Here is a 17466-nt window from a genome sequence, read left to right as displayed (position 1 = left end):
GTGCATCTCAGGGCTTGGAAGTTGTTGCTGAAATGCTGAAATGCTAGATACTTTCTTTTTTTTTTGATTGGTCGTGAGGTTTGAACTCTGGGCCTGGGCGCTGTCCCTGAGCTCTTCAGCTCAAAGCTACTGCCCTACCCCTTGAGCCACAGCACCACTTGCAGTTTTCTAGTGGTTAATTGGAGATAAGAATCTCATGGACTTTAGTGTGCACCGGCTGGCTTTGAACCACAATCCTCAGATCTTAGTCTCCTGAGTAGCTAGGATTATAGGCATGAACCACAGCACTCAGCTTCTCTCTCTCTCTCTCTTTCTCTCTCTTCTTTCTTTCTTTCTTTCTTCCTTCCTTCCTTCCTTCCTTCCTTCCTTCCTTCCTTCCTTCCTTCCTTCCTTCCTTCCTTCCTCTGTCTGTCTGTCTGTCTGCCTGTCTGCGGTGGAGGTTGAGGTCAAGGCCTGGGCACTGTCCTACTGTCCTTGGCCCTTTTGCTCAAGTCTGGCACTCTGCCACTTAGAGCCACAGCTCCACTTCTGGTTTTCTGCTAGTAAATGTAGATAGGAGTCTCATGGACTTGCCTGCTTGGGTTGGCTTTGAACTGCAATCCTTAGATCTCAGCCTCCTGAGTAGTAGCATTACAGGCATGAGCCACTAGCATCAGGGTGCCAGATGGTTTGATGCAGATATTGTCCTTCATTAAGGATTACTAATGTAGTTGCATTATATTGGCAGAGTTCGCACTGGGAAGAGTTTGTATTTCATCCCCGTAGATCCTCCTCTAGACTAGCCCAACAGACAGAATCAGATTCTTCCTAAAAGGCTGCAGAGAAGAAAATGATCCCCAAAGTATGAGACTTAGAGACCGAGTGCTGTTATGTAGCAGAGGGAGTAGCGTTGATCTGCCTATTCTATTTCAAAGAACTATGTTTGGCAGGTCACATACAGAAACTCAATATTATGTGTTGGCATTGTTGGAGATAGAATGACCAGGCAGTGAGTATGGCAGTTCCTGTCACCCTCATAAAGTTACTCTTCCTGTGAAATAGTAAGTAGATGAATGCAGCATAGTGTTTTGAGGATCGAGGTAAGAAAGAGCAGGGCATGAGCCGAAGTGTAGCCTAGTGGTAGAGTACTTACCTAGCATGCATGAACCCTTGGGTTCAATTTCTTGGAACCACATACACAGAAAAAGCTGAGAATGGTGCTGTGGCTCAAATGGTAGAGTGCTAGTCTTGAGAAAGCCCAAGGACCATGGCCAGATCCTGAGTTCAAGAAAGAAAGAAAGAAAGAAAGAAAGAAAGAAAGAAATAAAGAAAGAAAGAAAGAAAGAAAGAAAGAAAGAAAGAAAGAAAGAAAGAGAAGGAAGGAAGGAAGGAAGGAAGGAAGGAAGAAAGAAAGAAAGAAAGAAAGAAAGAAAGAAAGAAAGAAAGAAAAAGAGAAACAAAGAAAGAAAGAGCGAGCATGGCATTAATAGAGGCAGTAATTGAAATGTGTGATAATCAGCACTTCGAAGGCAAAAAATGGAGAAAGGATACAGGGCAAGGAAGGACGGAGTGTGGAGACCTGTGGTAAAATTTAAGAGCATGTTATTGCGGGAGTGAATGTTTCAGAAAACAAAGGCAGAGAAGAGATTTCATGTGAATCTCAGGCAGCGAGCCAATGGGTAGTAATTATGAATCAGGAAGCTGGGGAGAGAAAAGAAATACAAACTCAAGTCTGTATGACTGAACTTTGGAAGACAAAAAGAGTACATTCTGGGGAAGTCCACACCACTTAAAAAGATTTATCTGGCAGCATTTTGCCAAATATGATTAGCTGGAGGAGAACCTTGGCATGGAACAGTAGGCCAGAGACAGCCTTGTAAACAGGGATGTGGGGTATGGATGAAGGACTGTGCCTGGCATTCTCCAGAATAGGAACTACGTCTGGGAAAGAGGATGAAGCTAGATCCACATCAAGAATTAGAGGGGAGAGATGAACAATGGGTACATGGGTCCAATTGGCTGGGAGACATATATTCTCAAGTTCTCATGTACTTTGTAAATGCTTATGCCAATTAAAATATTTTGAAAAGAAAATATAGAAAAAGTGTAAGGGGAAAAAGAGAGCGCAAGAACATAATTCAAAGCCTTGAGGTGAATATTTTAATGTGTGTAAGGCTTGAGGCCCATGGACATTTTTTGCGGGAGGAAGGGGTCTGACTCAACGCAATGTGTGGTGCACCTACAGTTTGTAAACATGAGTGGAGTCAGCACATGACTGAGCACCTGGAATTCTGTCATACCCTGATGAAAAGGTGCAACCTAATGGATCTTTACATTTCGGTTCTTAACTGCAAAGCTTCTTTCTTAAGTGAACCTGTTGTACAGGAGTTTGATTGTGAGATAAAGAGAAGCCACATTTCGAGAGGTCGAATCAGGAGTCTTTTCTAGAAAGCTAGGGTCTGTGAGCAGACACCTGTCCCCCAAAACATGCAGCCTCAAATACACTTAATACTGTTAGGAAACTGAGCCACAAGTATAGTAGAGTAAAAATCCAAAAAGAAAAAAAAAAGAATAGAAAAACTATTTCACCAAACCAGATCAACTCTAATGGAGAGTGGAAGAAGAATGCCATGGTGACCAGAAGGGAGTCAGGAGACCGGAGGCGTGGAGATGAGGTGGTCAGGGGGCCAAAATAGGGTCAGTGACCGGGTCACAGGGACCTCAAGAGAGTTCAAAGAGTCTTGAGGGTTCATGGTACAAGTCTGGTAAGTTCAGTAACCTATTTATCCAAGTCCTCTCCCCTGCCTCTAGGAATTCAGGCACACCTGAAAGTCAGGTTTCACCTCTAAGAGTTTTCAGAAAGTCCCCATCATCTTTCACATGCTAAGATGGCACCAGTTAGTAAATACTTCAAAACTACTAAGCTTTAAGAAGATCCAGGCATTTTTTTTGGGGGGGGGGAGTGGGAAGGGGGTGGAAGGGCAGGTAGATAGTTGAGTTGTCTGCTGGAGACTGTAGTTAGAATTTTAGGAGATTGTCAAAGGCATTGTGCTTTTTCTTATGCTGGGTAACAATTAACATTTGAGAAAATGTAAATCAGATGATGATATATTTGTACTCCAGCTATGTTCCCCAAACTACAGTTATGTCAGAAACCGTGGAAACCACAAAACCCAAAGTTTTGAAATAAACCGAATTTATATTTACAGAACATAGGCGTGAGCAGAGATGAAGAAACTGCACTGAGGAAAACTTTCAGGATGACTATTTCTTCTTCCTTATGCTTCTCTCTTGTGTCTCTTCCACCATCAACTCTGATCACATTGGTTAGCACTTTTGAGTGTAACTGAGGTCCTGTAAACAATTACGCCATGGCATCAGACAAAATGTTGGATGGAGACCACACTGGTTTAAATTTGTATGCTCTTTAAAGCAGTGATTATTATTCTCACACACTGTAAAATACCTCTGATGGGTGCCAGCCATTTTGCATGTCAGTCATATCTGCCATATTTGTCTTTCCCATTGAACTATGAGCTCTTTGAGGGTAAGTGTTCTGTATTAATTAGCCCCGTACATCCCAAAGCCTGACATTTAAAAAAGAAAAAGGCTTAGTCATGTGCATGTGACTCAGGCCCCTAAACTTTAGCTACTCAGGAGGCTAAAGATTACAGAGTTTGAAGCCAGCCTGGGCAGGAAAAGTGCTCTTATATCCAATAACCACCAAAAACCCAGAAGTGAAGTGGTGGCTCAAGTAGTAGTGTTAGCCTTGAGCATAAAAGTGCAAGGACTATGCCAAGACTCTAAGTTCAAGCCCCAGTACCATTCAAAAAAGAAAGGAAGAAAGAAAGAGAGAGAGAGGGGAAGAGAGAAAGAGAGAGAGAGAGAGAGAGAGAGAGAGAGAGAGAGAGAGAGAAAGAGAAAGAGAGAGGAAGAAGAAGGAGAAGGAGGAGGAGGAGGAGGAGGAGGAGGAGGAGGAGGAGGAGGAGGAGGAGGAGGAGGAGGAAAGGAAAGGAAAGGAAAGGAAAGGAAAGGAAAGGGAAGGGAAGGGAAGGGGAAAAAGGGGAAAGGGAAAAGGGAAAGGGAAAGGGAAAAGGAAAAGGAAAGGAAGACTTCCTTTCCAAGTTTCATGGGGAAATCTATCAGTGGATATATTTGGAAGAAGAGAAGAGACAGGATTGGTGAAGACCCCTGGAGAGTTATTTCCTTTTCTTTTTTTTTGAGGGGGGGGAGGTGAGTATTATCAACTTTTATTTAAGTGATCACATAAAAGTTATAAACAGACTTGGAAAGATAGTGTTTTGCAGGTGCTTTGATAACTGTTTTTAGACATTTCCTTCTTCCTAATATTACACGATTATTTCACAGTTGCCTTACCATTTATTTCTTTATGTTACCATGTACAGAATATCTTGGAGAGTGATCAAATAAATCACATGTATTATATTATAGAGCTTCTCATGATGATAAGAAGCAAGGTGTTGGAAAGAAAGCCGCCCTTGTAGAATGAGGAGGCCTGGAGGAAGGACGAGTTGGTGGAGACTTTGACTTATTCAAACTATTACCTTTTGATGCTATGTGGAGGGGTGGTGCATGGAGAAACATGGCTGCTATTTTGTTATCACCCTCATGAAATAGATGAGAGGCTAGGCTTGAATCTGAGTTCGGAGGAACATGCTTGGTAAGCATTAAAACATGAATGATTAGGAGCAGAAGAGTTTCTCAAGGAATTCTGATACTTTTGCTTCCAGCTGAAACCAGGAAATTCAGAGGCAGCAAAAATGAAAACAAGGAAAACCTTAATGGAAATTTTGAACCTAGAAAAGGTTTGGTTTGAGTTTTGAAGGAAAGGCTGGGCTGGTTTACTGCCCCCAAGTACTACTGTTAACGATTTGCTGGCTTTTACTTTGTTTGTTACACTTCACTTATTTAATATTGTCATGTTATGTTTAATTCTTCGGGGTGGGCCCCCAAATTTGGCAGCCTCAGCAGGGCTTTTCCACTTACTGCAATGCTTAGAACAGGATTGTGTTGCAATCATATGTACCATTCTGCCTCAAATCAGCAGTTCTACTTGGGAGGGGTTTGCAAAATATTCTGTGAAGGCTGATCTATTCTGCCAGGATGGCAACCCTTTAATTAAAGCAACATGTATACATAATTTAATAAGTGATTGTCAGAACGGATTTTCTCTTATAAAGCAATAGTGGAAACAGATTGCTTAAAAAACCATTAGTTCTTAGGGAATGGTGAATTGCCTAAGTCTCAATCCCTAGTAAATGTTTGGGACTAAAGAGAACCCCATTTCTACAAGTTGGTGGCAAGGTTTAGCCTATCCCAGGTGGGCAGGGGGAGCTTCAGGCTTTTATTGTGAGTGGGGAATGAAGCATTTCAAATTCCAATTCTTTCCTTAAAGAGTAAATTTTCTGAATTTTATTTTGCTTCCTAAAGTGGAGAACTTTTCTTTAGGGAATCTGACAGCATTTGGGTATTTTAAGTGAGTTCTTTGTTAATGGATGAACTTCTCTCTTCTGTATTTAAATGACTCTCATGAATGCCCACTTATTTTATCTATACATGTTCCTTTAAGTTCCTACCTGAAGAGTTTACTCCCATATGACCAAGCTACTTACTTTAAATGCTTATCACTCACTTTTGATGCTAAAATAATGCATATTTGAGGTGCAATTTGCAAATAATGATAAAAGGTACCTTCTTCTTAATTAAATCATTGTTTAATTTGTCAACCCTTTCAGAGATCAGACTATTTACTTCTACAAAAAACACCCCATCTTCTTGCCTGAATCACTTTCAAAATTTACTTATGGGTTTCTTTTCCATACATATTTAAAATTTTTTACAACTAAAATCTGCATTGACATAAACGTGACATTTACCTGATAGTTTTCTTAACTGTGAAACTGCTGTCTTCCATGCTGAGGACATCAGATAAATCCTTAAAGTGCTAGGAAAAGTAATTTGATTAAATTAAGGAGAAGGTGTTATGTTATTAATAAGTAAGCTAGCAAATTTTAGAACACTTGTATCACTCCTAATATTTCCTTAACATTTAAGGTTTGGTATGCATTTAACATAGTTTATTCTATTTTCTTTCCTAGAAAGACATCTCCTCTATGGAAGACCTGCAGTGCTTTATCGGACCCGATATGACATCTTGTACCATACAGACTTTGAAAGTGGTTACAGTGAAGTTTTCTTAATGCCACTCTGGACCTCATATACTGTTTCCAAACAGGTCACTAAGAAAATTGGAACTTACACTCTTTCTTTATCACATTCCTTGCATCAATACAATGATTGCTGCTTGCTTAAAGAGTATTCTCTTAGACTTCATCTTCTTTTCTTCCTGATAGAAGAAGTCCTGTTGCATTTCATCCAGGATATTTTGAACTAATCTTTACTAATAGTTGCATAGCAATACATTGAGATGATCAAAGAGAGCATACTAATTCTTTCTGTTTTGTTTTTAACTCTACTTAACTTTTGCCCAATTGTTAGAGAAGTCATAAAATGGGTTGTCTTATTTGTTTACTTTAATAAATGTTGATTTTTTTTAAGATTTCAATTAGCACCAAGATTTACTGGAAAATTGAATCCTCATATGCTTCCTGTCCATACCTAACCCTACCCCACCAGCACCCTGCTTTAGTACAATATACCTAGCATCTTGCTTGCATTTTAATAGAAGGTATATACTGGAATGCAATGAAGATGAGATATGTAGATAAATATCATAATTAGAAAAAGTAACTTGACCATTGAAATCCATTTCTTAGTTGCTTTATATAAATGAAGAAAATATTTCTTTGCCCCATATATCTCCTTTTTGATTTGTACTGTACATACACATGTATATTCTTATGCATTCCATATGTTTTCTGTACATATATGTACATTATATATGTATATAGCCTTTTTTAAAGAAAGGACATGGATATCCTTTCTAAGAGTGTTAGATTATTATTATTATTGTTATTGTTATTACTATTTTATCTCTTCTTTTTTGCCAGTCCTGGGTCTTGAACTTGGGGACTGAGTATTGTCCTTGAGCTTTCTCAAGGTTAGTACTCTACCACTTGAGCCACAGCACCAGTCCCAACTTTTCTATGTACGTGGCAATGAGAACTTGAACCCAGGGTTCATGCATGCTAGGCAAGAATTCTACCACTAAGCAATACTTCAGGCCTATTATTATTATTATGATGATGATGATGATGATGATAAAAGTGTTAATTTTGTGGAATCCTATGCATTATTTCCTTGGGCATTAAGTCCTTGGACTTTCTCAAGGCTAGCACTCTACCACTTGAGCCATAGCACCAGTTCTGGCTTTTTCTATATATGTGGTATCAAGGAATTGAACCCAGGTCTTTGTGCATGCTAGGCAAGCACTCTATCAGTAGGTCATGCTCCCAGCCCCCAGTAGGACCCTTTTAAAGGAGACAATATCAGAATGTTAACTGTGTCCAGCCAGCAGAGTTTGGGGTAGGATTATTTGTAAGAGAGCAATCTGGTGTGAGTATGTCCTTTGAAAGTGGTTGTCTCTGTAGTAGAATGACTGTCTCTGGCTTTGCAGGCTGAGGTTTCTGGAGTTCCTGAGCATCTGACCAATTGTGTCCGTCCTGATGTCCGTGTTTCTCCTGGTTTCAGTCAGAACTGTTTGGCCTACAAAAATGATAAACAGATGTCTTATGGATTCCTCTTTCCTCCTTGTAAGTTACAGAGCTTTAGGCTGTGGGTGCATTCTGGAGGGTGACACATGCTATTTAGGGTTTTAGTGGCTCTGGTTTTCTTCAGAAGAGGGCACATGAGAGAATTATCTCCCCATTCCCATTACCCCACCAGTGACCAGAAATCTAGTTTTCCAGGAGAATTCTAAAGTGTAAGGGAAACTTACTATTCCTTTCTACAAATGAGAATCTGAGAGTGAAATAACAAATCCTTTAAGTAATACTCTAATGGTGGTGATCTTTTAAAGATACGTAGAACCTTTAATTAGCTCTCGTTAGCTATTGAAATATTTAAAGATTATAGTGATTTTCTTTTTTCCGCATTTCTAAAAAGAGGGTTTCATTTTGACATGTCCATATATGAATTCAATGTATCTTGATCAGACTCACACTCCCTCTGTTAAGGAATTTTACAAATGTAAATTGCACTAAGGAAATCGAGTTCTTTAATAAAATATGTAGTAGGGTCAATAACTAGGTAGGAAGAAAAGGACTATAAACAACTTTGGGAGAAAGGTATTAAGTAGGGAAAAAGATTGAATGGGAAGAAAGTAGATAATATTGTCTAAAGGAAGTAATGAGTAAGAATAAAAAGTAGGTTCATTCCTTCACTGTTGTTTGGACCAGTCTAGAAGCCTATTTCTGTTTATATAGATTTTGGTGAATAATTTACACTATTTGCTTTCTTAATGCTTAGATTTGAGCTCTTCACCAGAAGCTAAATACGATGCATTCCTTGTAACTAATATGGTTCCAATGTATCCTGCTTTCAAACGTAAGTCCAATATTTGCCTAATAAACTGTTACTTCTGAAAATAAATATTTCTAAAGTTACCATTTATCTTTCCTACCTTTATAGTGACTTTAATATTAATAATGCCCTTTGGATATTTAGCTTTTATAATTTTTGAAGACCTTTCATGTAAATTCCCTTCTGCTGATCTGAAATTTGAATCTGATGACATAGAAAGTGACCCAAGTCATAAGTGGTAGAAGCTAAGTTCAAGTTTGTGTTCTCTCTGTTTTAATGCTTATAATTTTCATGGTTAAAAATGATCTTCACTGAATTTTGGAGGTCACTTGGTATTTATTTACTGAACAGTACAGTAAAAGTATTTACTGTCCTTTAGCTCCTGTATTCGGAACACTGACTCTGAATGTTGAACCCAGCAAAGGATTAAGGGGTCTTTTGACTCATCTGAGTATTAATTTCAGATCATTTTAGAGCTATGCAAATCATTTTAGAGTGTGTGTGTGTGTGTGTGTGTGTGTGTTGGTCTGGGGTTTGAACTCAGGACATGAGCACTATCTCTGGGCTTTTTTTGCTCAAAGCTAGTGCTCTTATCACTTGAGCCACAGCTCCACTTCTGGCTTTTTTGCTAGCCAATTAGAGATAAGAGTTTCAGGGACTTATCCTGTGAGGCTGGCTTCAAACCTCAATCTTAAATCTCAGCCTCTTGAGTAGCTAGGTGTGAGCTACCAGAATCTAGCTGTTTTAGTTTTTGAATGCAAAAGTTATTTTATTTATTTATTTAGTTAGTTAGTTCATGGGACTTGAACTCTGGGCCTGGACGTTGTCCTTGAGCTCTTCAGTTCCAGGCCACCGTCCTACCCCTTGGCCTGTACCTGTCTCTGAGCTCTTCAGCTCAAGACTATCACCCTATCCCTTGAGTCACAGTTGGTTTTTTGGTGATTAATTGGAGATAAGAGTCTCACAGACTTTAGTGACTGCCTTAGCTTTGAACTTCAATCCTCAGATCTCAACCTCCTAGGTAGTTAGGATTATAGGCACGAGTCTGGCTAAACATTATTTTTATAAAGACATAAACATTTTTGGAAGATAGTGATTGTATTTACTAGATAGATACGTTAAACTCTGGTCAACCAAACCAAATCTCTGGATTATGACCACTGGTGATGTGATCCTAAACATTCCAGTTTACTTCTCATTGGTGAAATGAAGAGATTTTTTTAAATCACATAACTTCTGAGCCTTAAAATTAATCGCACCAGCCAAACCAATCTGCTTTCTTGTTCTCATAATAAATAATACATCCATCTATCTGTCCCTCTATGTACCCATCTATCTATACATAGAAAAAGAATTATGAAATACCTTCTCTGGTCTTTTTTTCTTTTATTATCTTATTTTATTGTCAGGATAATGTATAGAGGGGTTACAGTTACATTGGTCAGGTAGTAAGTGCATTAATTCTTGCACATTGATATCTCTTTCTCTGGTATTTTACTTCATTTTCAGTGACTGACTGGGGCTTGAACTCTGGGCCTGGGCACTGTCACTGAGCTCTTCAACTCAAGGCTAGTGCTCTACCACTTGAGCCGTAGCACCGTTTCCTTTTGACTAACCAGTAATAAAAGGAATGTAGTATAACCCTGAAGCTGGTGTGGAAAACTTTCTGTTCTTTCCAGGGGGAATATTTTTTTCAAATGTCAAATTTCTGCAAGTTTTGCCTTTTGCCTGTTATTGTTGTTTCTCTCTGTGTGTCTGTGTCTGTGTCTGTGTCTGTCACTGTCTATCTGCCCCCCCTCTCCCTCCCTCTCTCTCTCCTCATCTCTCTCTGTTCTTTCTTCTCTTTCTCCTCCTTTCTTCTCTCCTCAAGTAGATATTTGTTTTTTTTTTATCTACCTGTCCTTTAAATTGTGACCTGAAGGAGCTCTGAAATTCTCTGAAAGGGGTGACTTTAGAAGGGAGAAGTGGATTATAGTGGAAAAAACAGACATATAGGGCAGGGAATGAGTTTGGGCAGAAAGAAGGACAAATCCAAAATCTTAGGCTAGGACATGTTTGGCAAAGTTGGAGGAAGAAAGCCTGATACCAGAGAGGGGAAAAAGAAGGAAGTAAAATAAGAGGTAGACAGGGCTCATGTGTAGGGGTGGAGTTTTATTTTAATTATAATAAAAATTATATGAAGTATTAGAAATGGGTAGTGTGTATATAAATGTATGAAAAAGACAGAAAGAGGGGGAACAGAAAGAGAAGAAAGAGGAAAAGGACAAAAAGAAAGGAAGAAGAGGAGAAGGAAGAAGTGGAGGAGAGGAATGAAGAAAAGAAGAGGAAAAGAGAGGGTAAAGAAAGGGAGTGAGTAAGAGAAGTCTGATTTACAGTATAAACGTAACTAGTCTTTTGTGGGAGCTCATTTCAGAGAGGTTAGTAATAGGGCAGGATAGAAAAAGCATTAAAAATGGTGCCACATGGCCAAACTTCAGATAAATGAATTGCATGTTGGAGACTAAGCATATGGATGAGATCATAAAGGAAGCAAAGAGAAAGGAAGGCCTTATTTCCATTTAGTCAGAAACCCCACACTTCTTCTCCATATCCTGTTCTTGAGCTGGCATGTTCTGCAAAGGAAACACCTGCTTCAGATTCCAGCTCATAAGTCACAGTAATTCTATTTGTTCTTGGCTTGTAGGATACATTCTAGAGAGATTTGACCAAAGCGAAGGATCTGGTTCATGAAAACTGATTATTGTCTTTACATAGGGGTGTGGAATCACTTCCAAAGAGTACTGGTGAAGAAATATGCTTCAGAGAGAAATGGAGTTAATGTGATAAGTGGACCCATTTTTGACTATGACTACAATGGCTTACGTGACACAGAGGATGAAATCAAACAGTGAGTTTTTCCTTTTCATCCAGGGTATGATACTTATATTCTAAGACATCACTCTAGGCTGCTTTTCAAATATTCATATATTATAAAAAAAGTTGATACCCTTTCATTTTTTTCTTTGAATGTAGTTAATCTGGGATTTTGTAGAGAGTAAATTTTCTACTTCATGAAAGAAAACATAAAATAGTTAACAGTGCTAGTGTATTCTTCAACAACTCTTCAGTAGAAAGATGTTTACCACTTTCATTAAATGAGGAGACTTAGGGAATTGTTAATATTTTTTATTCAATTTGTCTCATTAAGAAATTGAATATAGATTTTTTTTGCCAGCCTTGGGGCTTGAGCTCAGGTCCTGAGCACTGTTCTTGGACTTTCTCAAGGCTAGAGCTCTACCACTTGAGCCTCAGCACCACCTCCAGTTTTTTTTAATATGTATCTGTTACCAAGGAATCGAACCTGGGTCTTTGTGCATGCTAGGCAAGCACTCTACCACTAGGCCAAACCCCCTGAATATAGATTTTACGTGAATCTATGTGTCTCTGTCTCTCTCCTTGGGGTTATTAGGGGGTATATAAAGGTAAACTGTGAGTTCATAAGGAACTCACAATCCATGTGAGGAATACAAGAAGAATCACATTACAAATTGAAAATAAGTTATCATTTAATATTAATTATGTATGAGTTAGCAGCACAGAAAGTAAGAGAAGGTCTAATTGTGATTTAAAGATTCTTAGAGAATAGTTATTTAAAACTCAGATAACTAATAAAACATATTTGATTTTCATAAGAGAAACTTCATCTTATGTATATTTTGTTGCAGATCATTATGGGAGTTTTTAGCCAAAATTAAATTATTAGCTTAATCATGATTTCAATGCTTGTAAAATGGCTAAAATTAAGATCATAGAAAGCCAGGTGAGAAATTCGAGATGTCTTACCATTTCTTTAGCAGACTTTTATATTACCAGGTTCATTGTTTATACTCTGTCCCCAGAGCTTCAACTGGCAAATGAGTTCTTTGGGCCAAGTATAGGATCTCATGGTAGCTTGGAAGGGTTATTTATTGCCTTAAGTTCCATGTCTCATCACTCTGGTTTATTTTCTACACTTCCACTCAGGTTATCTTCCTGAACTACAGCTATAATAGTGACATTCTTTGTCACAAAAACCTTCATTAGAGCATTATTGCCCAAGTAGTGCTCTTGAAGGAATCTTCACCCTGGCTCTTAGAATCTACCAGAGTTTGTCTTTGACTCTTTGGGCTTTTTCTTTTTTTGCCAGTCCTGGGCTTGAGCTCAGGGCCTGAGCACTGTCCTTGGACTTTCTCAAGGCTAGAGCTCTACCACTTGAGCCTCAACACCACTTCCGGCTTTTTTCTATGTATGTGATACCAAGGAATTGAACCCGGGTCTTTGTGCATGCTAGGCAAGCACTTTAACCACTAGGCCAAACTCCCAGCCCCTCTTTGGGCTTTTTATTTTGTTCCCACAACGCTGATCTTTTTTATGCCATTTCCTGATTTCAAGTCTTGCATTGGAATCCTTTTGTCCCGCCTGCAATAGCTTTCTCATTTACTGGGTGGAGAGAGAATTCTAGGCAGAAAAAAATTATGCTCAAAGATATAGTGTGAAAGATAACTCAGTTGAGTGGGAAGTAATTTGAAAAATGGAGGCAAAAATCATTGGTGATTATTTACAAAAGGAGGGTTGCCTATCTGCTGTGTGTTTCCATCTCCTGTTTCAGGTACGTGGAAGGCAGTTCCATTCCTGTTCCGACTCACTACTACAGCATCATCACCAGCTGCCTGGATTTCACTCAGCCTGCTGACAAGTGTGACGGGCCACTGTCCGTGTCTTCCTTCATCCTTCCCCATCGCCCAGACAATGATGAGAGCTGCAATGTGAGTTCCAGGACATACTTCTTTAGAATGCACTTCCATATTCAGCATTTGCTTCTTAAAGTATATTTCCCATGACTGAACTAGAAACTTACCGGCAAAGTGTTTGAATTGCCCCACAAAGAGGAAAGAAGAAAGAGCCCAAATAGCACTCTGTTTAACACACCACCCGAGTATGTTGTCTGTTAATAGATTATAGATTTTTACTTTTCATAGTGCATATGTATACGTACATTTAATATCATTTCTATTTATGTGTTCAGTTTTGACAAATGACGAAAAAGTCCATATGGCTCTTGCTATTTTCTTATTTATTTACTGGTGCTATTACTGGGGCTTGAACTCAGGGCCTGGGCACTGTTCCTTAGCTTTTTTACTTGTGGTTGGTTGTCTACACCTCTACTTACAGTTTTATGCTGGCTAGCTGGAAATAAGAGTGTCATGGACTTTTCTGACTGGGCTGAACATCAACCAAGATCCTTAGATCTTAGCCTTCCGAGTAGCTAGGGTAACAGGTATGAGCCACTGGCCCCTGGTAGTTTACATATATATTTCTGTGTTGGTCCTGGTGCTTGAACTCAGGGCCTTGAAGCTGTCCCTGAATTTCTTTGACTCAAAGTTAATGCTCTGCCACTTGAGTCAGAGCTCTACTGCTGGCTTATTATTATTATTATTTTTTGGTGGGGCATGTGGGGACATAAGAATCTCATAGACTTTTTTGCCCTGGTTAACTTCAAACTACAATCCTCAGATCTCAGCCTCTTGAGTAGCTAGGATTACAGATATGAGCCCCCAGCACCCAGCTGTAATTCCAATTTGGAAACCAGATTTTAGTGTATGAGAGCTTGAAGAAAACACTGTTCCACCAAAGTAGGCAAGAAGTAGCAAAGCACTGCTTTTGTTTCTTCTCTTTGAATTTCTATAATCCTAGTTTACTATGATTTAAATTGGGAAAAACCTTCTCCCCCCATCCATTCACACTTTTAAATGATTGCACTTACAAAGGAAACACTGGACTCACTGACCATTTTTTAAAAATCAAACAGATGAGCAGAATATGAAAATTCTCTCAAAATACAACCTCTGCTCGCTCTGAGGGGTTCCTGACCCATCTGGAGACCTCCTACTTTGTTAATTATATGGTCACTCTGAGGATCGGTCAGTAGCATTGTGGGTAATGTTATATTTTGGTCTTTCCTGTGAATTGCAGAGATCTTGGTTAGTTTGGGTAGGAGGGTGGAGCATGGGAGGCCAAAATCCTTACTTCTTCAGCCTGCAAAGCAATTTCTTCCCATCTCTTCATTTTTCCTGAGATGGCCAGGCATTGGCTTCCTGAAACAACACCCTTATGGTACATATTTAGTTAGGCCTGGCACAAGCTGCTGGAGCTCCCTGTCCAGGTCTGTGTGGTTGAAGCTTTCTGAGAAAACCTTTACAGGTTTTTGGCTTTGGGTCGGTAGCTCACTGAGACCATTAGTGGTCAAGGGCTGGGGAAGGGCATGTCTAAAACACTCTTGGCTTTGGGACATGCAGCCACCTTTTGACTTCTAGAAAGACTTGGTGGGGGGGGGGGGCGCATTGCAGTTCAGGGGCATTAAGAAGTAAAATCCTCTTCAAAAGCCGTCCTGCTCCTCTTTACTAAGAATGGTGGCTCTGCCCATAACTTGATCTTATTTTTTCCCTTAACTTCTTTCCAAAATGAAATGTTTCTGAGACCCAAATGACTGCTTTCCCAGAATTATCTTTTTGTTTAGAGTTAGCCATGAAATGGATTGTTTAATAAGAGACAACTGAGTCACCAGCTGGAATTGTGCCATGGGGCGGGCCCATTTTATGAAAGTCAGAAAGATGTTTCTTACCTTTCTTCCATGATATTTCTGTTCCACATTTCCCTGTTCCTTCATCTCCCTTTTTTTCTACCTCTCAAGAAACTTCTGAAGTTAGTGCTATTGATTAATCTTATGAAGAAATGAGATCTTGTGAAAAGAAATGACCTAACCAAGTTCTCATAGCCAAGAGTCACATTTTCAACTAAGATTTCTCCAGCGCTAAAGCACCAAAGGTAGCGCCTATGTTGTATAATGTAAAATTCATTGAAATAGCAATTTATTGCAATCCAAGAAGTTGTGGTTGATGCAGTGGGTTCTTTAGGACTGTCTTAGAACACACATACCTTATTTTGTCCTTTAGCTCTTCACTTTCCTTGGGGAACAAGAACAGCACCAGTTACTTGCACTCTGTTCACTCTTACATTTGACAGCCGACAAAGGAAGCAAATTATTGAATTCTCAGGGTCTATGGTTTTCCTAATTTTGATTTATATTCTTGGAACCTACTGAGAATAGTGCCTTCTCACACCACATCTCATTTGTTTGGTACAGCTAATTGCTGCTGAAAATGTTTACAGCCGAGGGCAGGTACTTGTGGTGTATTACCAAGGGGAATGCAGTGGAGTCACAGGAAGGTCAGGGGGGAAGGAAGGACACGCACTGGGTCTGTGTAGCTTTGTGTAACAGGTTGTTCGTGGACATGAAGCAAAATGACCATTTAGAGAAAGTGGTTCAGGAAGATCCTGGCTCTCTAGTTGCTCTATTTCTTTTTCTTTTTAAATTATCTTTAAGTAGTTGTGCAAAGGCATTGTTATTTAAGAATGCAGTTTATGAATACAATGCATCTTTCTTAGTTTTCTTAGTTTTCTCCCATTCCTCCTCTACCTCTCTCTTCTCTCAGTCATCTTAATTTTGTATGATATTCACTGAATTCTGGATTGGCTTTCCCCATCTTCTCTCCATTCATCTGAGTCTTTCCCCCTGACCCCATCCCTCACCCCTTAGAAGTATCCCCTTCCTGGTTTTTCTTTCGTTGAACTTTGATGTTGCCCTTTCAAAGAAGCAACACTATTGGACTTTTCCCTTGAACATTTGTAGTTACTTACATACCATACTTATAAAATTTATAAGCTAAATCTAGCTTACACAGCTAAAGGAACACATGCATCCTTTATCTCTCTGGGCCTGACTTATTTTACTTAATATAATTGTTTCCAGGTCTTTCCATTTCTTTACGCATAGTACAATATCAACCTTTCTCATAGATAAGCATATATAGTTTCTATGAGAGAGTATATCTATCCACATGTTCTTGATCCATTTGTCCACTGAGGGGCATGTGAGCTTGTTCCATACCTTACCTATGGTGAATACTGTTGCACTGAGCATGGTTGTACTGGTAGCTTTACTATATCACAATTTGTAACCCCTGTTTCTATTGCAGAGCTCAGAGGATGAGTCAAAATGGGTAGAAGAACTTATAAAGATGCACACAGCTCGGGTGCGGGATATTGAACATCTCACCAGTCTGGATTTCTTCCGAAAGACGAGCCGTAGCTATTCAGAAATTCTGACTCTCAAGACATACCTGCATACTTATGAGAGTGAGATTTGATTTTCTGATCAGTGCAGTGCAGTCTTATCAAGTGGTGTATATTTTTATATTATGTTTGTATTTATTAATTTGAAACCAAGACATTAAAAAACACTTAGTATTTTAATCCTGTACCAAATCTGACAATATTAAGCTTGAATGACTCCACTGTTTCTTGTTAATGCTTGATTTAAGTGGTCTTGTGTAGAGCGTGTAATAAATACTGCAGCTTGAGTTTTTAGTAGAAGCTTTGAATGGTGCTGCAGATTTGATATTTGCATTGAGGAAATATTAGTTTTCCAATGCACCATTGCCACATTTAGTCCTGTACTGTATCAAAATCTTGATTTTTGTAAAGTTGCGTTCATCTACTATTAACTGTAACAGACATATTTAAACCTTATAGACCAATCTTAACTATAATAAATCACACATTCAGTTTTCTTCTGGTTTGGTTTGGCCTTTATTTATAAATGAGAGTTTGCTTCATGAAAGGAGCCCATATTTTAGTACTCAGTCCTTATCCAGATTCTTCCTTGATATTGAATGAGATGAGATGAGATGGGTTAGATGTGTGTCTATGAGACATCAGGAGGGAAGGAGGAAAAAGAATCAGAGAACTCTTAAACACTTTCTCCTAACTCTTGAAAAAATACATTGAAGTTTGGAAGAATATAGGGAGTTCTTCTAGAATTCACACACATAATTTCGTGTACCAAGCACCAGCTCTTTACTTCCGAAGCAGAAGACCATTGAAAACTACTTGTGCTCTGAGTTCAAT

At 39.0% G+C, this 17466-nt stretch overlaps 1 protein-coding gene across 7 annotated transcripts in view; it reads left to right on the top strand.

Annotated features, from left to right (window-relative positions):
- The window catches only part of Enpp2 (ectonucleotide pyrophosphatase/phosphodiesterase 2), a 109955-nt gene extending 92827 nt beyond the window's left edge, over window positions 1-17128 (top strand). For 5 of the 7 annotated variants that reach the window (XM_090339313.1, XM_090339312.1, XM_090339318.1 and 2 more), the window contains 7 exons: window positions 4731-4805; window positions 6099-6235; window positions 7577-7712; window positions 8428-8505; window positions 11236-11368; window positions 13109-13265; window positions 16536-17128. In XM_090339313.1, coding sequence (XP_090195439.1) covers window positions 4731-4805; window positions 6099-6235; window positions 7577-7712; window positions 8428-8505; window positions 11236-11368; window positions 13109-13265; window positions 16536-16706 — 887 coding nt within the window. In that variant the 3' untranslated portion in view covers window positions 16707-17128. The remainder of the gene's footprint in view (window positions 1-4730; window positions 4806-6098; window positions 6236-7576; window positions 7713-8427; window positions 8506-11235; window positions 11369-13108; window positions 13266-16535) is intronic. The other 2 variants (XM_090339317.1, XM_090339315.1) reach the window with 1 other exon arrangement.
- The last annotated feature ends 338 nt before the right edge of the window (window positions 17129-17466 follow it).

Source organism: Megascapheus bottae, chromosome 9 (genome assembly GCF_031878675.1).
Source record: "Megascapheus bottae isolate mThoBot1 chromosome 9, mThoBot2.hap1, whole genome shotgun sequence".
NCBI classification, from domain to species: Eukaryota; Metazoa; Chordata; class Mammalia; order Rodentia; family Geomyidae; genus Megascapheus; species Megascapheus bottae.
This window is presented reverse-complemented; position numbering and strand designations above follow the sequence as displayed.